Source organism: Thermobia domestica, chromosome 16 (assembly GCF_964235325.1).
Source record: "Thermobia domestica chromosome 16, izTheDome1.hap1.1, whole genome shotgun sequence".
Lineage (NCBI taxonomy): Eukaryota > Metazoa > Arthropoda > Insecta > Zygentoma > Lepismatidae > Thermobia > Thermobia domestica.
The window spans coordinates 66,319,007-66,340,921 of record NC_137469.1 but is presented as its reverse complement, the minus strand read 5'-3'; the positions used below and the strand labels follow the sequence as shown (position 1 = coordinate 66,340,921).

At 35.1% G+C, this 21,915-nt stretch overlaps 1 protein-coding gene across 3 annotated transcripts in view; it reads left to right on the top strand.

Annotated features, from left to right (window-relative positions):
- The window catches only part of LOC145673127 (peptidylprolyl isomerase domain and WD repeat-containing protein 1), a 58,877-nt gene that overhangs the window by 5,342 nt on the left and 31,620 nt on the right, over positions 1-21,915 (top strand). For all 3 annotated transcript variants that reach the window (XM_081742514.1, XM_081742512.1, XM_081742515.1), the window contains exons 2-6: positions 8,318-8,420; positions 10,638-10,834; positions 12,999-13,086; positions 15,555-15,660; positions 17,622-17,840. In XM_081742514.1, the coding sequence (XP_081598640.1) occupies positions 8,383-8,420; positions 10,638-10,834; positions 12,999-13,086; positions 15,555-15,660; positions 17,622-17,840 (648 nt within the window). In that variant the 5' untranslated portion in view covers positions 8,318-8,382. The remainder of the gene's footprint in view (positions 1-8,317; positions 8,421-10,637; positions 10,835-12,998; positions 13,087-15,554; positions 15,661-17,621; positions 17,841-21,915) is intronic.

Below are 21,915 nucleotides of genomic sequence, written 5' to 3'. Positions count from 1 at the left end.
GGCTAAAAGAGACGGTGATTATGAGAAATGAGTGAAATGGTGGAATAAAGAAAGTGGGAGAAAGCGGGAGAACCCCGAGAAAACCCACGAGCACGGTATTTGTCCACCACAAAGTACACACGGCGCGAGCTGGGATCGAACCAGGGACCCCAAGCACCGGAGGTGAACGCTCTACCACTGAACCACCGCCCGCCCCGCCCCTTCCGATTCCATTTAATCTGGGACAAAATGAAAGATCGAGTGCAAATCACATCACCAGTTATGTGTGATAGTTATTTTTCAGTTACATCTTGAAGAATCTCTTTCAACGTAATAACTGGTATATTGTGTAAGAATTGAATGTCAAAGTAATGCAGAGATTATCTCTGTTTCTATAGTAGATGTATGTGAATCAAGTTCCTCCGGAGTCGCACGGCATTTTGGCAAATGTCATGACATGGAATTGAGAAAACTGCAGATCCGCTTCTACATAAATTAAATATAAGGAATAATCTTAAATAAGTTGTAGATATGTCAACAAAGCATAATCCTAGATATAAAATAATGTGTATTTCTTGTAATCACTGATATCGTTCAAAGCTTAAAGTGACACTGCTTCGTTTAATACTTGGTGCAAAGAAAACTACCGTTGCAGTTGTTTTATTTATTCTTCTTTCAAACGTTTACGCATAATTTGACACATCTAAAGATCATTGTGACGAAATTGAAAAAGAAAAACTAAGTGGATGTTCTTTGGAACTAATGTAAAATCATACTACTGTACAGAAAAGAAATACATATATATGCGTATGAAATCTTTGCCATCCGCCACATTTCATTTCTGCATATGCCTAGCTTGTTCTTCCTGCTCTAAAGGTTTGAACACGCTCACACACACTAGGATAAACAACATTTTCTACCTGACGTACTGGCAACCCTGCTAACTGTCGTCACTTCCGTTCTGATCCTAACCTGAATTTTTGTATAAAGCATCATGTCCTACACTATACATTCCAATACCACAAAATTGTATATAGGGGTTGCATCCCTCTCAAGCGTTTGTTTCATGGCCAAATGATAATGAAAAATGAAGTGTAGCCATTTCTCCACTCTAACAGTAAGTTGAATCTTTATTGTTTGGAGTGTTTTGCCCAATGAGCACCACCATATCACTTACATTATAATTAATTGTGTGTGTGTAATGTTTTTGCTTATTACATAGTGCATGCAAGAAGAAAGAAAACACTGATCATACTTGAATTAAAAACTCCAACCGGAAGTAGGCTCAAATCTTGCAAACGGTACGAGATATTGAAAAGGTAATCGACAAAATCTCCCCTTTATGGTATCTCTTACAAATTTTTATCAAGACGCCTTTCACTTGTGTCTGTAAAGGGCCATGTACATATGTGAGGAATAACAAGGAGATTCATGCTCATATGTGAATGATGCGTTGTGTAGAGAGCGCAGGTTCAGCTAGTCTATATATTAAAATGTTAGGTTTATATGTTTGTTTCCAAAGAAAAGTTTATGTGTTTGTCTCAAATCCTTTCGACAATGAGATCTCGAAAGCCACTAGTGCTAGAAACGTGCCGTTTTCGCGAGTCGATTCCAAATTTTGTGTAGATTGTCCAGTTCTAATTGAATATTTGAAAAACGTGGCTGTTATTTCTTTATTACATTTTTAGGGGTACATTGGAACTGTTGAAATTCCTATGAGTTATACATTCCAACACAACATTATTGTATACAGGGGTTGTATATCCCTCAGGCTTTTATTTTTTCTTTTTTTGCATGGCCAAATTATAATGAAAAACGAAGGATAACCATTTCTCCAGTCTAAGGCCCGTTACATTGTCAAGCGGAGCTCCGCGCGCGGAGTCCCGCGTGGCAAGATTCTTACATTGGTTGTTATGGGTGCATACATAGTCACGCGAGGCGGATAGGGCCATTGAGCAAATGGGTGTTTACATAGTCAAGCGGAACTCCGCGCGCCGAGCAGCCACTTCTCTTTAAAATCTAAAAAGAAACGTGCATGGTAGCAGAAATGAAAATTGATCCAGATTTCTTTTCTTATTTTTGATAGTGAGTTGCTAAATAATATTTTATACTGTTTTATAATAGTATATTCATATTTTTATAGTGTTATTTTTTTAATTTAGCCATAATGTCTTCGTTTAATTTGAACTTCCAATTAATGTCTTTGCTTAATTGGAACTGTACATGTAGTGCCCGTAATGTACCATTGTTAACAGTACGTGACTATTGTAATTTTTCATCTTTCTTTTAATAAATTTCAAATTTCAGTTTCATTTTCAATTATCACGGAGGTTAAATTAATACCATGTTAATGGAATCCCTCTTGTGAGGCATACAAAAAGTGTGACATTAGTGAACAGGCATGGAACGAGATACGTAAAAGATTTTTTTGTAAGAATGAAGGTATGGACAATGAGAAAAGATAAATTGAGGCAAATAATTTATCTCTATTATTAAATAGTTGATTGGATGAAAAGTGATTGGATGTGAAGTTCTAATCAAATGTACAAACATTCGTTATTTTCATTTGTTATAAAACAGTACCATGACATTTTTTAAAGGAAAGTACTGTATTGTAAGAGCGTGCATATGGATCCTATTTAAAATACATTTTTATAAATTCTATGAAATTTTTTCAATTAGGTCATTGAACGACTGAATTGACGTATGGAAATAATTGAAGTACTTCTTCTCGTGTTCTCGCAAATCTATATACACAGACACAAAAGCTCCCTTCAAACTTTTTTGAGAAATTAAGGATGAATCTTGAGACACTTATTTTTCTGTGCTCGTTTTCGCTTCTTACAGAGATATTCAGATTCCACTATTGTCGTTTCGATCTTGTTCATGTTGACTCGCAACACTGACTAAGAAGAATCCTGTATATAATCACGTGACGCGTAGCGCGTAGCTACGAATGAGCACCGCTTGACTATGTAACGGACCTAAGATGAATCTTTATTGTTTGGAGTGTTTTGCCTAATGAACGCCATATATCACTGACATTATAATTAATTGTGTATGTAATGTATTTGCTTATTACATACTGCATGCAAGAAGAAAGAAAACACTGATCGTACATGAATTAGAAACTCCAACCGGAAGTAGACTCAAATCCTGCAAACGGTGCGAGATATTTAAAAAATCTCCCCTTTTATGGTACCCTTGCCGATTTTTGTCAAGACGTCTTTCACTTGTGTCTGTAAAGGGACATGTACAGATGTGAGGAGTGACAAGGAGATTCATGCTCATATGTGAATGATGCGCTGTGTAGAGAGTTGTCCGAGGATAAAAATTCTACAATCCAAACCAACGAACAACTACTTTTTAATGTTGACTAGTGAAAACAGAATTTCAAGTATTAAGAAATTCCTTATACTTAATTAATACATCTTTTAAAATGTGTTAATTTATATTTTATAACAGCATTTACTCGTATATTTTAAAATTAAAAATATAGTAGTACAGTAATTTACTTCTACACATTTAATTTGAAATTTCATAACGTTAAGCTATATTAAAAGGTACTAAAAAGTGGTTTTTTTTTTTTTTTTTTTTTAAATCTCTCAAACCTGGTTACTTCATTGTTTTGTAATTGTATAACTTTGTTGGATGTTCTAACGTAGGTGCTTGTAAAAATTGACTCCTTAGACACGTACAATTTTCATTTCGTACCTTGGATATTCAAAATTTGCACTCTTGAAAATGCGCAAGTGGCACGTTGCAAAGTACATTTAAAACAAACTCATTGCGTTCAAAGTGTGTAAAGTTTCTGTTCACCTACTAACTAGTTAGATTTCCTTTAGATTTTGTAAATAGTAAAATATAATGAAACCTCTGAGAAAAAAACACCGGAGAACAGCATTATTTGCCCACAAATGATATATGTCCGTTGTAGAGAAGTTTAGTACGGTAACTTAGATTAACCACAGCTTACGCAGGAACATGTGTAGTGTACAGTAAATACATTAATTATAAATGTAAATATAAGCTAATATCGAAATATTGTACTCACTGTTCGATAACTGGAGGGATGAGAAGGATACCCGTCTCAGCATAGTAACCAGGGTTGGCAAAAACCATGGTTTTTATTGAAAAAACAAACAAAAAAAAACTTTTTTCGGTTTAAACTCTTTTTTTGTTTGTTTGTTTGTTTAAATAATTTGCTGTATGTATTTATATCACATATGGACAGAAATAAGTTTGTTTCGCCGTGGTGTTATTATGCAACAACCGGGTTATGCTGGAAGGGGTCAAGTAGGCTTAAAGCGGAATCTAAACTGCTTCTCGGCTTACATTCGAGAGAAATTGTCCTCCATTTGAACTCGAAACCGGGACTAATTGGTCACAAATGTGATACGTCTGCCGACTCCCTCACGAAGGACTCCTGATAAAAAAAATACGTTGTACTGATCTTTACATACTTGTTAATATAATTGTCACGAGTCATTTCAGGAGAACAGAAAGATAAACAGTTGCATTAAGTGAAACCATTATACAGAATTACATATGGACAATTTCAAAATACTGCAGAGTACAGAACTAATTTAGTCCAAGTTAGTCCATTATGACCTTATTAGTCCAAGTTAAAGAAATACGACGACTTAATTTGTATATCAGTAAGAAAAGTGAATAAAGATATGAATTATTTGAATCCACTTTGGATGTGACCCATTTATACATAAATAGATACCAAAGATACTTCTGATTTCTTGTGGGGTTTGTATGATCCCCCCCCCCACACACACACAAAAGTACGGCATTTCGACGTATTTTATCAATAGTAAACATTATTAAAACGAAACAGTATTTAGAATTTTTAAATTTCAATTGCATAACAATAATAACGAACTATAAAAAATCACAAAAGAAACATTCATAAACTTATTAAAAAAAACAAAAGTTATTTTTGTAGTGTAATCTCTTTGAGTAATGAATGGGGAATTTAGGTCTGAATATAATACGAATAATATACGGGATTGAAACGTGATAACCCACAAGTGTGTGCCCATCAAAATTTTACGAACATTTTTCGTTTTTTGGTTTAAACCAGTTCATTGTTTTTGAAAAAAAACAAGCTGGTTTAAACTAGCCAACCCTGATAGTAACTAAAGTATCAGAAGTGTGATTTGCAAAATGTATTATACTTTCCGAAGAATATTGTCGATATAAACATATCTGAAGTATGTTTATGTTTGAAGAATATTTTGCACGTATGGTAAATTTCTTGATTATGCGTCATCCTCTTCTAAAATTCGCATGCTGACTGTGTTAAAAGTAAACATAACGTACTAAGAACATACAACATTATTATTAAATGGTGGACATTAATTGTGGAGAGAGAGAGAGAGAGAGAGAGAGAGAGAGAGAAAAAAGAATTTCAGGTTCACATTCGGACAAACAGTCGTCAGAACGGAGAATTAATTTAGATCCATAATGAACTTACGTGACGCACGATTATAACTATTAAATTAAACTCAGGAAGGCTAAATATTTATTAATACCGGAAGTTTCACTGAGATGCTACAGCTTCCTCATGGGTTTACTTATTTACATTAACACACACTGCTGTTTCTATCATATCTCATAACTTTTATTATATTGTGAAAAATAATTTCAAGAATGATTAAGCTTACCTTTAACATTGTGAAAACAGAATATATAAACTATATCGTGATGAATAGTTTGTAGCAAATATAATATCTTCAAATAAAGTTATGTTTCTGTTCCAATCACTTATTGGGGCTTCAGTTGTGTTGCGAAAAATTTTATTTTACCAATGTAGTTATACAAACAGATAATATGCCGAAAACTTAAATAATAAAAAACACGTTCTGTAATAGCTTCCTTAGGCTCGGTTCATAATTGTAGGACGCTAAACTTAAACAAAGACAGTGTATTTAAAGCTATTATATTTGGTAGAAACCATCATGGTACGGTTTTATATTTTGTTTTTACAATGTTAGAGGTAAGCTTAACAATACCTGAAATGACTTTTCATTGTATAATGAAAGTCATGAGATGTGACTGAAACAGCAGTGTATATATATATATATATATATATATATAAAAGCCACTGACGAAGTTGGGAGGGTTCCATTGAAAATTTCGACGTTAATAAACATTTTAGATGCATTCCTGGGTTTAATTTAGTTATTATAATTGAGTCACTTTGGTTTATTCAGTTGATCTAAATTAATTATCCGTTCCGAGAGAAAACGTTTTTCCAAACCTTCATATTCTACCAAAGAAGATATACTACGTAAAAGCTTTCGATGAATTGAAACCACAGAGAAGAGTGAACAAGAAGAAGAAAGTGCAGTACAGTTACCGGTGCTTCAGAGTTTCGGTTAACAGTTTCTTTTTTTCTGTTATATCAGTAAATACAAAGCTCATCAAATCCGAACTTCTTCGTAGCTAATAGGCTCGGAGTAGGTATACCATAAATTATCGAAAATTCAGCACAACTTGATTTACAAATAGGGCACCAGAAAATAAGACAATAATAAAGTTTTAAAATATATATATATGTTTCTGCTTTTTCGTAAGTTGTCTTTGCGGTTAGTGGGAAACAAAGTAAGTATGAATTGATGTACATGCCTGGAGAATCATGTGTAATATCGATACTTCAAGATTGAAGTTGATATGTTTCGATGTTCGCGATAATTAAAGTGGAGAATGATGTCTTTTTACTTATCCACTTGGTATCAAACAAAATCTTCCACTAGAATGTACACATGAAAAAAAAAAAAAAAAGCGCTGAAATTGTATATTACTGATGTATTGATTTTAGCCTGGCAGCATCAATTATAAAATAATGTACACTATAACTTCACTTTCTAAGATAACTTAAAAATATGGCGCCCTTAGTGTTCCACGTTTTTTCGGCATATATGTATATGAAAGAATGTTTGATTTGAAAAGACAAACATAATATCATTGATTACTTTCGTAATTAGTGGGATAGATGCGTTTGTTGCTCTGTAAATTTTGAAATCGTAAAATAAAATTGGATACACTCTTCATTTCCAGGTTCCACGTCAATCTTCGACCGACACATACTTTCTTCATTAAAAATTTGGTGAAATTAAAACGAACGTAGGCTAAGTACCATTTCGGTATAACAATTTTGCAGCACCTAAGGTTGTAAGTTAGTCAAAGCGCATAATTTGGGAAACACTGGATTAGTATATACACAATGTACGTAATAATTTCGACGATTGTTACGAAATTCAGCAGTACTACCTTGTGTTTTCGACATGATCTTTGTTCCTATAAGGATATTGGTCAAGAGTATAGACCAGCGTTTCCCAACCTTTTTCAACTTGCGTCACACTACGGGTGTAACTTGAATTCTCGCGGCACACTCATAGATATTATTATTATTATTATTATTATTATTATTATTATTATTATTATTATTATTATTATTATTATTTGCAAATAAAAAATACCATTGTATTTTTTGTGTGTGTGTGTGGTTACTGATCTCCTTTTCACAGAGATGAACTCTCAGAGATCACTGGTTTTCCCGCATGCTAATTCATTATGCTTATTTTTTATTCTAATTTTAAAATAGAAAATAATTGCAATGATATAAAGGACTCAGATTTTTAAAAATACACTTTCTTTTTCGAAAACTGTATCCAACCTTTCACTAAGAACGAAGATCACTAAATAACGAACGAACAAACAAATGTCTTGTACTTTTAACTTAGCTGTTTTAACCTAAACCGGTGCATATTATTGCAATCACACAGGTTGCGATGCGTGGAAGTCAAAACACAGCTGTTGAACAAAGTGTTGTTCTGTCATTCACGTGCGAATGAGTGTTCTACGAACGTTCATTTGACGCATACCATACAAGTGTTTCCATTTCTCGGTGTTAGTATGACTCTCAATTGAAGCGTAACATTGCAGCTAACCGTGAAAATGTGTACGAGCCGAAATACTGTCTGCTACACAGTAATAGATGTAGAATAATATATTATAACTACAGTATTTTATCCATTGTAAAAATTCATAGTAGTGTGAAATACAAAAATATACATTTTTTTGCTATTTCTTGCAATTTGGTTGCTATAGAATTAATAATTTTGTTTCGATTTTCTCGCGGCACACCGGTTGGGAAACGCTGGTATAGACGCAGGTAATTTTTATTATTTCAAATTATAATTATTTAAACAAATAACTTAGTGTGGTACTTTATTAAACTATACTGCTGAATAATATTAGTTAGAGTTGATATTTATTTTAATTAAGATCTACAGATGATATACTTAGTCTTTTCTTCTTACAGTTCTAGAACATGAACATTTATATCTTGATAATTTGCCGTGTGCAGAGTCCTACGAAAGAAGTTACATGCATCGTGACGTAATCACTCATATAGTTGTAACAAAGTAAGTATTACTAAATTGTTTAAAGAAAGAATTTGGCTAGTGTTAGTGTATTAAATTAGACTTATCATAAAATATCTAGAATAGTATAGCTCAAGTAATTAGAACTTCAGTATTCACTCCCTGTAAAACAACAAACCTAATTCTCTCTTGGAATCATACTTTTTTTCTTAATACTTAACAGAATTCTCTTTGAATCTTATTTATTCATATACATAATTATTTCTCTCTACTCTTTGTCCGCACGACATATTATCTGAATCTTCGTTATATCTTGCCGCTGTACCGCCTGACACGGATGCGGCCATCATGATGCTGCAGACAGAGGTAAGATTCATCCGAGAAGAGGATGTGGTGATTTCGGTTCTCCAGGCCTATGTTCGCGGCACAATTGCATTCGCACACTATTATACGGTACAGTCAAAAATAGTCACAATAATGGGTGCCATCCTAATATGCCCCGCGCCACCAGATGACGTCGAACTCTTCGATTAGACACTGCACAAAAATTTTCAAATTCATGATCCAATATTCGAGATAAGACTGTTCGATCCGCCACAGTCATGAACGTAGGAACTAGGAAGTCTATCCTCACGTCCGTGGTATGACGAGCCTTCCGAATCCTGCGCGTAATTGTATATTACCTTCATAGAGCCATCAATTTCATATTCCCATTTATAAAGATGTTTAAAAATTATATTTAGAACGTCTTATTTGAACATGCATGTTCATGTAGCCATAAACTTCATTATTTTGTGATTGAGTAGATATACAAAGTGCAGCAGCTTTCATAGCATAATATCACACCATATAGAAGTAACTGCTTTTTATTTATTACTCTTTATTTCAAGTAGTAGTTATAAGTATGCCGTTTGTTAATTTGTAAATCGATGTTTGATCGAAGTAATGAACGTTTGAATATGACAAGTCTTCAAATGATGTACCCGCTGCACAAAACATTCATCTAAGCGGCGTTGGAAGCTGTTCGTTACTTGTCATAACATATCGTCTCGAATATTGTTGACGGCAGTTTTGATGCGGTCCTTCAACTCAGGAATAGTGGCACAGCGTGTTCGAAATACTTCTTGCTTGAGGTACGCCCTAAGGAAGAAATCAGCACATGTAAGGTCGGATGACCGTGGCGGCCAGGAGATATCACCATAACGAGAAATTCCTTTCCCTGGATAGGTCTGTCGTAAGAAAGCCATGCAAATTCCGCCTGTATGCGAGGTCGCTCCGTTTTGTCGAAGCCAGAATTGGTGCATATCCACATTCAACATTCGTAATTCAGGAACAATGAAGTCTTGCAGCATCTTTAGATAGCGTTCACTGGTGACAATTACAGCTGTATCTGTATCTTCCTCGAAAAAATAAAGCCCAATAATCCCAAAGGAAGCAACACCACATCTCACTGTGACACATAGCTGTGCAAGGGCTTGATGTGCAAATACATGAAGATTTACATCACTTCAGTAACGTAAATTCTGTTTATTCACAGAACCACCTAACTCGAAATGCCCTTCATCTGATATCATGGTGTGCAACATTTCTTAATTTTCACGGAGGAAACCACGCATGGTTATGCGGAATAGCTGTCATGGAACGCAAACGCGAAAATTTATTTCATGAACAATTTTCATTTTATAAGGGTGAAAATGGAGATGTTCGTGGAATATTCTCCCGAATGAGCGATTGGACATTTCTAAACATTGGGAATGTTGACAATCAGATCTTTTGGGGCTACGTAATATTGCAGACGAACATTGTCAATGGCTTCCGTTGTCCACGCAGTTCTTTCGCTTCTACCTGGTTTGGGATTGCAAGCAGAAGCTGTTAATCGAAATGAAAGTACCCACCTTACAGTGTTCCGTCCATCTGGAATTTTCCCATGACGCCCCAAGTTGAAATAGTGCCTGAATAGATGCTAGACAGCAATTACAGAATCATTACTCTTGAAATAACTTTCATCGACAAAGGCACGTTGCTCTGCATTCCACCGATCCTTGAACTAACAACCGAAATGACAGCTCAGCAATGCACGAACGCTGCATGAAATGGCGCGCATCCATACATTACGTCATTGTATTACGCGAATCAAATTACGCTATGAACGTTGCCTCACCCTTCACATTATTTGCCTAGGACTTGTCAAATATTTGTGCTAACTTCTTCTTAAATTTTATTAGTAATGTAATATTAATACTAATCTCTATTTTGCAGGACAGATTTTATAATCACAGCAAGTTGTGATGGACATGTAAAATTTTGGAAGAAATTGGAAGAATCAATAGAATTTGTAAAGCATTTTCGGAGCCATCTTGGGACTATTCACGATTTAGCTGTAAACTCAGATGGGAGTCTTTTATGCACCATTGCTAATGACAAATCGTTAAAAGTTTTTGATGTGATAAATTTTGGTACGTTGCTGCATGCTATTTGTGGAAGCATTTTTTTGTAATTCCATTTATTACAACATTGTTTCAATAGTGCTGTAATAAAAGTGTTTTGTATTGATATGAAATACGTTTTCGAAATATTTTGGAAAACTTTAGCAATTTACGCGTTTCCCACTTAGATATAGAACTAGGAAATAGTGTATATGGAAACTAGAATGATGTAGTTGGCTACTTGCACTTTATATCTGTCAAAAATGCATTAGTCATATAAAATGGTACAGATTTTACTTTTTTAATGCAACTCCTATTATGTATAATAAAATTTTAAAAAATTAACCTTTTGTTGCGTTGATTCTGTAGTTGATCGTGATATTTTGTGCACGTGTTTCACTGCGGATGTTATCTTGTTTTGAACCTAAAATTTATAGTATAGATTTGTAATGAAAACACCGAATATTGCTGATAACTGTCTCTACAATTACAAGAACAGTGTGCTTATTCTGTCTGTTATAGCCTCTGGTGCTAGGTATCTTTACAAATCGAAGTATTCATTTTAACTTCAAAAATAAAAAGATGTAGAAAATGCACTTAACTTGAAGAATTAAGCTGAACCCCTGAAGATATTCCTAGTAAAATAAATGAACGAAATATCAGTCAATTAAAGAATCAACGCGAAATAAAGATAAAGATTTTTTTTTTCATTTTATTACATTAGCTAATTTTACAAAAAAAAAAAAAAAAAAAAAAATGCTTGTTGGTAGCACCGAGAGATTATCTGTTTCACTTGGTCATGGGAACAGAAATATTGATTATCATTTGATAAATGAATTATGCTTTCTTGTGCAGGAAATATTTTGAGGATGGATTTTCGGAAGAAGGGACACACTATCACTTAGAATCCTGACATTTAAAGTAAATCCGTATTAGTGGAAGAATCTTCCTCGTTACTGTCGAGAAAAAAGTACCGCAGCGATTCGAGCTGAACTGAGCCGAGCCACTCTCTGACCGGCCCTGATCACCTAATATAGCGATCTTTATCCTTAAGCAGTGGGGTATTAGCCCGCCAAATTTCGCTCAGATCCAACCAGTAGTTACCGAGAACTGAAGTATCACATACACAACATACATTTAGAGAGAAACTATAAGCTTCCATATGCTTATGCCGGGAACTAATGACGCACTCAAAATTACAATCACTATCCGCTCATTTACTGGAAGTAAACACAAACATTACATTCGTAGTATAGGGGCGTTGCAGCACATAGTGTAAAATCAACTTGAATACTCGCCATTCGGCAAAAATTGAAATAATGTGTAATTGAAACATACTGCGTATTCAGAAGATGAGAGTTACCGTTGAAACCGTTGAGCACAACAAATTTCTGCGTAACTCAGTTTAATTATTAGTTGAAATACGTTTACCCAACATTAAAGTTCAACGTAAAATATAGCCTATCAGAGGATTATAACAATATTCAGTGCTTGTTTTCTCTTGTAAATTTGTCAGGTATTCAGTTCCTTTTCTTACAAAAACAAGCTCTTCAACAAATCATTTTACCGCTTTTTTTTTTTTCTTTCTTCTTTTTTTACTCACGAAAATGTATGTTTTGCACCAAACACATTCATCATATTGAAGTTTGTGTTTTACCGAATGGTGAATATTCAGATTGATTTTACAAATTTTATATAGAACTATGTTACTATAGCAATTAATGCATTGTTGCAGTTACTAATGGTTGAAGTAATAATTATATTAACTGAAAGCTAGTGTTGCGATTGTGAAATGTTCTCTATCTTAAGAAATCGGTCACAAAATTAGTAATATGGGATGTCTGTTGAAATTAGGTGTGGAAAGTCGAGAAAAGGTCAGGATAGGTAGTCTTAAAAGATTGTGTGATAGTCATGGAAAATTTCACGAGTACCAAATATAAAAGAGTAATATTCAGTCATTTTTACTGAAAGAAGAGAGAACATTTTGTTATGAGAACAGCGTGGGGAAAGCTTCAAATAAAGATAGAGTACAGCAGAACTGTAGTTCTGTTCTTGTTAATAGATACTTTTGTTGACCCGTTTGTCCGCAGTCATTTCAATAGCACATTAATAGTTTTCGCTTCGTTAACATGATTATTCAGCCTGTTAATGTTTCGTGTTACTGTAAAATGATTTATGTATTTGTATGTTTCAGATATGATAAATATGATGAAACTTGATTATGTTCCTTTATGTGCTGAGTGGATTCATTCCCCTGGAGATGCTATTTCTGCATTAGCGATGTAAGTACGCCCATTAAGAGTTTCTAATACTTTTACACTATTTCTAAATATTTGAGATACATATTGTAAATGTATAAAAATAATCTGTTTGAAATAAACATTAATAAATGTTCTGTTATGATCTTCACAAAACGAAAAAACAAATCCCGTTCAATTTTTGCACACCGTTAACTAAGAATCTGTTATAGGTTTTGACGTTTTATATGTTAATACTTTCTAAGATAGTAAACACAATATAAAGAGGGCTAACGAAATTGACACTTGTTGCAGTAGAATCGTTTATTATTGACTGGGAGAATTATATCTTGTAATTATTTTGAATCTCAAGCATAGAGGATTAAATTTTGTTCCATTAAGATAATATACATTGAGGGAAATGATATCGAAACAACAATATTTCCCTCAAATTTTCGGGGAAACTTACTTTATGGTTTTTAGGATTTTCAGGAATTTTACATCTCTATCTAAAAGGGATAAAACATATTACAGAACGTTGTTCTATTTATATATGACCGACATGTAAAGTGTACTTACCCTATAAGAAGCCGTGCCACAGCCACTTGATTGTGTTTTATCGGGCCACCAGCATTAGTAACGATCGCTCGACATCACAATTCCCAGAGCCGCTCTGGCTCAGGGGAGAGCGCTCACCTCTAGTGCGTAGTTCTTTGGTTTATCCCAACTCGCGCCAAGTGAGCTTTGTGGTAGATATGCACCATCTACATGGGATTTCTCAGATTTCTCCCATTTCTTCACACGTCTTTCATTCTACCGTTTCATTCATTATCGTCACTATCTCCCTTAGCCTGAAAGCATAATAGTGGGATGTTATACTAAAAATAATTCACTGCAACAAACACCGTTAGAACAGAGGCATAGGAATTCCATCACATTCCTGTCTGTATGATTTCCAAAGGTAATGAGGACGATATTGGAGACATCGTTTTAAAAGTCCAAATGCGCAAAAGTTCGTTGGGCTGGCGTCAAGACTTTTGATAGGAATGTCGAGAAATGGAATAACATGGATTCCCGCTTTATGCCATGATAAAACTGGAAGAGATGGGTAGACGCTTTGTTTTTGTGGATCCCCACGTGGTTCTTGTTGGCTCTGCTTAAACTCGAGATTCGTTCCAATAAATTGGGGTCATGCTAAATTGCTGCAAGTAGACTGCATTTATCTTCACGTTTTTGTCTACCTTACGCACCTTAGTTTCCTTCTTAACCGTATCCGGAATCCATCACGATTCTCTGTTAGATTTAACTCTGCACTAGCGGTAAAATTCAGTACATCTTTTGCCAAAATTATCAGATACGAAATTGCCCGAATGATACCATTACGCATGAGGTAAATATAGGCATCATCCAATGTAACAAGTGTCTTTCATTTTGATTCCCTTCCCCAAATGTCGTTTCTACAGTGAGCGGCAGTTTATGTCAATCAATGCGCCACCTGAGAAGGTTGTGGCTGACAGCGGAACGCGTCAGGTTTAATCTTAGACAGGTGACGTTGAGGTGGTTGATTCTCCTAGTCTGCTAGTCGACTATTTCCACGAAGCATCTTTGGTGACATTCTCGCTCGTGGCCACTTTTTTTGTCTAATGTTTCTGCATGGACACCATTTATGTTTGTTTGGCCACGATATCTTTAGCTGTGACATTTTCTCCGACACTGTTTCACTATTCGGTTGTACAAAACATAGCAACGAGCCCTAGTGCATCCTTCTCAATAACGGCTCACTTTTGACGGCATTTCAGCAACACCAAGACGACACTCCAGTACCTTTAAGCTGAGACAATACAGTGATAATGGCACCGGTTTCATGTTTGTGGCGCAACTACACAGTGACAGCAGTGTTGTCAATTCGGTCGTCGGATATAAACTGAACAACCTTCTATATATTTTCGAGGTTATCCGCTGAAGACAGAATATAAAAAAGAAAAGTTTTAGTTTGTTTTTATTTTGTTTGTTTTTCTATTTGGAATTTGAACCCGAGTCTCTGCTTTGTCAAGGCGGTGCATTAAACACTATGTTACTCAGTATTAGTAACTGAACACCAACCTGAAGAGCAAAAGCCGTGTGGCTGGTCAGTGAAAGGACTAAGTACCGTACTGGTTAGTGCACCGGCAGAGTAAGGCGAATACTTGGGTTCGACAGTCATCCCAGTAGCGCTCTTTGACTCTTTGAATTTCAGGGAATTTCACGTAGTTTGTCATAATTTCCGTAACTATATACAATGCTCACATCATTAAATTCAACTCATACTTTTGTTCTTGCTACATATTACAAAGTTCGTAAAGTACATTATCAAATTTGACGTTGACATCACATTATTTACGTCAGGTGTGATAAGTAGTGTCCTTATAATGTGAATACCATAATGTTGTGTTTAAATGCTGAATTTAGAACAGATTTTCTTCTTGTAATGATTTATTCCTATTTTAACCTTTACTATTTATTGTTTTTTTCAGATCTGATGCAGACTCGAATAAGCTTTATGTGTATGATGGAAGAGGCTCAAACAAACCTCTCCACATGTTTGAGAAACTACACACAAAGGCTATCATTCTAATGAAGGTAATTTATTTTGTTCTTATGTCAATGTCTTTTCAAATAAAACCGAAACATGTATCTTACACTTTGTATTTAAACTTGAAATTTGGAGATAAGGCGGATGAGTAGTAAAATCTTCGATGTGTTTTTCATTTCCTCATACTATCTCTTCAAATTATATGAATTCTTTCGCTGGTCGTATTTGTCTTCCATTTCCTTTGATTCAAGAGATTGATTGAGGAACATTTTTTTTTTATTTCATTTCAAATTCAGTCTTTTAAAGCAAGTTTTGAACAACCTTGAACTACCCCTTACTTCTGGGGATCAGTTAGTTTTCTTAGGAACCTATTTCTCCAATACCTCATAAAAGTCGAAACGGTTTAACTTTCACGGTAATATTCCATATATGGTGAATATTGACGTCAGTGATTGTGTGTCATTTGATCCTTCTCTTCCGTCGTTAGCGTCCTTTAAAATATACATGAGTCAATCCATACTAAGTGATCAAGCATGTGCCGCTCGACCATCTCCAAAAAAATATATTTTTTCATGAATGTTTATCCTACATCAGGGTACTTCAAAACCACAATTAATTATTTTTTACAACATCCCATGGCAACACAACGGCTGCCGCCATTTTGTGTTTTTTTCGATTTTAGGCGTTTACGATGTATTTGTCCTACCAAATTGAAAATTGCCAGACGTCTCCAACTTGCACAGAGCTAAAACTTTGAACTCTTAACATTTTGCCAAAACCACTTGAAAGGGGTGAAATCAGGGTCTTCAGTAGCAACATTTTTGGTCATTGAAGACATGTTTGGGAAGAGGAAACAACTGACTTAGAGGTCTGAATTTGTGTGTGCATGTAGTCCAGGGCCATAAGTTAACACACAAAAATTTACAGACCTGTAGCTGCTTCCAAAGGCCTGAAAAAAAATCGTAAATTTGGGGAATTATGCCAATTTAGCATGTTTCACTGTCCAATATCTCCAAGGGCCTTAATGAAAAAATCTGAAAGTTTGGGAATAGTTACTCCTTTAGTATACCATAACACACAACAAAGCGCATTTTGTGTTGTTGAGAGAATAGGGTAAAAGTATTAAGTAATGACGTCATAACTAGGTGTTTTATTCAGAAATTCAACTGAAAATTCGTTGCTGTGAAGTAAAATAAAGTAGGATAAGTGGTTAGTCCAGTCAAGGTTCTCAAGCTCGTTTCTTTCCTCTAGTTGTAACACTGTCTTATCACACCCACAGCAGTGCTGGTGAAGAATGCCGCTATCAGCAGAAGGCGAGGAACGTCAAAATACACACACAACAAAAAAGTCCGTAAGTACTCCTTGCCCTTGCTGCTTGCTATATCAATGATATTCAGTCATGTTTATCCTTGTATTAGCTGTCAACTCATGCAGGAGACAGTTGTCCTTTCGTTCGATTTCGTTCGATCTACATTCCCAAATCAGTGAACACTTACTTGCTGTCAGCACTGACTGATTGGCATAATTCCCCAAATTTACGATTTTTTTTCAGGCCCTTGGGAGCAGCTACAAGTCTGTAAATTTTTGTGTATTAACTTATGACCCTGGACTACATGCATACGCAAATTCAGACCTCTACATCAGTTGTTTCATTTCATATAGCCCCACTACTGAAAGAGTTGTTAAACGCAAAATCAAATTAAATGAATATCGGAATATAAGGTAAGACTGTTCATATTTGAGTTTCCAGTAGTGTAGTTTTTAAAAGAATTTCGAAGAGATAAAAGTAGTGTTAAGCGTAAACTTAATTCTTAGTAATTAGTGAAAGTAGATAGAGTAATCTCGGTGTGTCTATCTTGTTGCATAGTCGCTTTCTCTAAAAGTATGAAGTATGGTGTAATGTCTATAGTTTCATTCTACGAAAGACTACACCGTTAAACTAAATGTGCGTTATGTATGTTCGTGATTTTATATTTTAATACTGCGAAAAACATATTTATATTTTCAGTATAATCATGTGTTTGAAGTGGTCCTTTCAGTGGATAAGGCTGGAATAATCGAATATTGGACGGGTCCAAAGACAGAATATAAGTTTCCAAAGTGTGTTTCATTTGAATCCAGACTGGATACAGATTTATTTGAGTTTGTGAAGTGTAAAACTAGTCCAACAGGCCTTTGCTTTTCACCTGATGGCAGGAAATTTGCAACAATGTCTACAGACCGGAAGGTAGGTTCTGATTGTGGGATATATCTTTTGAAAATTATTTTTTTTAAAAAAAGGACTATTTTTTCGCAAAGTTTTTAACCAAAGGTTAACTCATAATCAGAAAATAACTATACACTTGTAAGGACGAGGGTTCGCCCTTACTGTGTTTATTTTGTGAATAAATAATTAGTGTACAAGTGTAAATAGTGTTGTTATTGATTAAGGTAAGTCTGGCCAGACATATATTTAATTACATATATCGTATTATGTGTTATATATATTTATAATTTCATATTGGATATTGCTTATTTGTATGTGTATATCTGCTCAAGCTATGTATTCCTGCTTGGATTTTTCTTTTCAGCTATATTTAACGAACTCTACGTTCAAGTTTTTTTTATATAGATTTCTTATAGTGATTGATGGAATTTTCCAGAGGCTAGCGACGGTTGCTCGTTTTTTTTTTTAAACTTTTTTGCGGATTTTTAAGCGAAAATAAAGTTAAACAAACTAAAAGGGGAAGGGTCATCGACCATATAAAAGGAAGCCTCTCGCCGCATAGGATATACTGCTGGGTGACTATGGCTGTTAGAGCCACTCTTCGTTATTAAGGTCCTGCCTCAATTTTTTTTTTCTTTCCTATCTTGTAGGGAACGGTCTGAATGATGACCGATGACAGAGAATAAATGATTTCTCTGGAGCCTAAGTGATGGCATTAGAATTTTCTGATATTAAATGAAATAATAGGGACTGGCCTAAGTGATGGTCAGAGCAAGGAATAAGCGATTTCCTTCGGTCTGAATGATGACCAAGTTGAGGACAATTAGCTAGTCAGGGTTATAAGCTTAAATGATAGCTTATTGGGATAAGTGATTCCCGTTATCTTCTAGTGAGAAGTAGGTTATATATATATATATATTTTTTTAACCTCAGAGGCAGAAAACTCTTTAAGGTTTTTTTTTTATTAGATTTTTTTTTTTACTAGGCCAGAGAAAAACCTAAGTGATGGTCTTCTCTTTAGAGAATCAGTCATTGGGCTAAGTGATGTCCATTGACAACAATATCTCTTATATTTTGGAAGGAAAGTTGTAGTCAGGCTTTCCTGATAGAGGTAGGCGTCAGATGAAACTGTGAGGGAATGACGGATCGGTGGAGTCTGACTAAGAAATTTGTAGGAGTCTGTAGGTCTAAGTGATGATCTTCCGACTTAAGGGATAGGGCTCTGAAGTGAAGGAGTCCCGTATTTTTTTTATTTGCCTTAAAAGAATTTTCATCGAATCACTTTTTGACTTACTTATTATCTAAATAAATATTTATCTACCCTGATATGACTAGCAGTTTTCATTGAGAATATAATTACCCATAAATTTGATGGAAGTTAGTAATTTGATTGTGGTTTACATTGTGAATTGATACCCTTAGAGAGCCGTAACAGATTAGGAGGAGGAAACCACAACAAATTTGGGGGCTCGTAGCCGGAATTTTTCATGATTCTTAAGAAGCGCATAATTAGATAGTTAATAGTAAAGTTTATGTTATTAAGATCAGGGAAGGTAAAGAAAGGAGTCATGGCGAATACAATAAGTCTAGAAGAGCTTAGAAACGCTCTAGGGTTAGAGGAAAGTGAAGATACGAATCTGTCAGTTATACTAGAAGAAATTAGGAAACTGAAAAGTGCAAACAAGGATGAGGCTAGAAGCGAAACACCTTGTAATTGCAAGAAGTCAGACGATATGATTGATATTAAATTATCGACACCAACTTTTTCGGGAGCCAAAAACGAATGTCCATTTGAGTTTTTAGATTCAATAGAAGATTTCGCGAAGCAGAAAAAGATCGCCGAAAAGGATATATTAGAGCTAGTACTTCCGAAAATATTACTTGACGAAACAGGAAGATGGTTCAAGTTCCGCAGACCATTCGAAAGCTATGCAGCATTCAAACATAGTTTCTTACAAGAGCACTTTAGTTTTGATTATAACTCAGAAATAGAGAGCATGATTGCGGCTAAGATACAAAATCCAGAAGAATCGTTGGCCAAATTTATAAGAGATATGGCAACCCTGTTTTCGAGACTTAGGAATCCTCCGACGGAAAAAGAGCAGATTTCGAAAATTATAGGGAAATCACATCCGAAGTTTAGACAATTTTTGCATGGAAAGGAATTTGGTTCTCTGAAGCAACTTGAGCAAGAATCGTTAAAGATTCAGTCATATCTGTTAGGCGAATATAATTACGTGCAGCAATCGAGAACTGGAATTTCCAATTATTCTCACTCGGTAGCAGCTATAAATACGAGAGAGAAAAATGAAACAACAGTTACCGCAGATATAGCAATTTCTGCTTTAGATCCGGCTAAGTTCAATAGGGTTTCTAAAGAGGAAACTTCACGAAAAAGTAATCAAAATTTAGAAAGGAAAAGGATCCAATGTTTCTCTTGCAAAAAATTCGACCACAAGAGCTACGATTGCGAGGAAAGGAAAAAAACGAACGAGCGAGAGAGAATGACAGTTTCAGCGTCAGTCCTAGATAAGAACCATATTAATAAGAGAACAGTTGAGCCTTATTTGTATGGATTTTTTTATAGAGAGAAGGAATTTATGTATTTAGACAGCGGCTCGTGTATAAGTTTATGTAATACGAGAACGGCGAACAGATGGAGAAAAAAGGGTGCCTTCTATGAAAAGCGAGAATTTGAGATTTCTCTAGCAAGTGGACATACGAAGAGCGTTGCAGTAATTACGCCAACTTTTTGTATTAAAACACGTAAAGTTAGACATACGTTCTACGTCCTCCGTAATACTAATATTCCCTTAATTTGTGGGTCAGACCTAATGCAGAAACTTGGTATATCATTACATCTTAAAGAAGGTGGATGGAAATTCGAGAAAGAAAATTTTATCACTTCGTTCGTTCATCCTAACGGGACCGAGAAAAACAACAGAACAGTGTATGGTTCTAAACAGAAGGTCAAAGGAGAAAGGCACAATGGCCCTAGGGTACGTACTCAAGTTGACAACCTCAAAGAAGGAGGGGTGAATTTTTTGGCTAGCACAAATAGAGGAGAGAAACGAAGGACAAGAAAGAATTCTTGTAACAATGTAGACACAGTTACAAAAAACGGGGACAATTCTCGTCTTCGACCAGGAAGACGATGAAAAAGAAGTCATTAAGAGAACCCCTTGTTAAATGCAGTGTTTTGGGGATGGAGGATATAATGTATTTAGATATAGGCAGTACTATTTCATGTATTAACCTAGAGACAGCCGAGAAATGGAGACGCGCGGGCGCCAAAATAAAGAAAGGTTCTTTAGAAATACTTTTAGCTTCTGGTTCTGCCAGAACGAACGGTTCAATAACCGTAAATGTTCAATTCTATGGTCACACAGTTCGTCAGACCTTCCATTTGATCCCCAACCTGATAAAATCTATTTTGGTTGGAAGAGATTTTATTTTGAAGGCTGGGATCTCGATTCATTTAAAATCAGGAGGATGGAGTATAGATAACAATGAGACACTTGTATGCCTATTTGATACTAGGGGAGAAAATAATAGAATGAATGAAAATGAATTGAACTTGGTTAATGGCGAGAAAGTAGATAACATTGAGAGTATGATTCAAAATGTTAACTTAGAACCCTCTCTGATGGACCAATTTAGGGAAATTATATATAAATATAAAGAAGTTTTTTCGGAAAAGCCCGGGTTAACAAACGTAATTGAACATACAATAAAGCTTAAAGACAAAACACCTTTTACTTCGCGATTAAGACCTTTATCGGAGGAAAAAAGAAAAATTATGTCGAAATTATTGGATGATATGGAAGCTGAAGGTCTCATTGAGAAAACTACGTCGGATTATATAAGCTGTCCTATTTTACATAAAAAACGTAATGGTAATTACAAGCTGGTCCATGATAGTCGCCGCCTCAATATGGCCACGGAGAAGGAACCGACGAATATTCCAGGGATTTTTGAAGCATTAAGTTACCTAGGGAATAAGAAATTCTATCTTAAGCTTGACCTCACTTATGCGTATGCAAATATAAAAATAGCAGAAGAATGTCAGAAATATACAGCCTTCATTACTCATAAG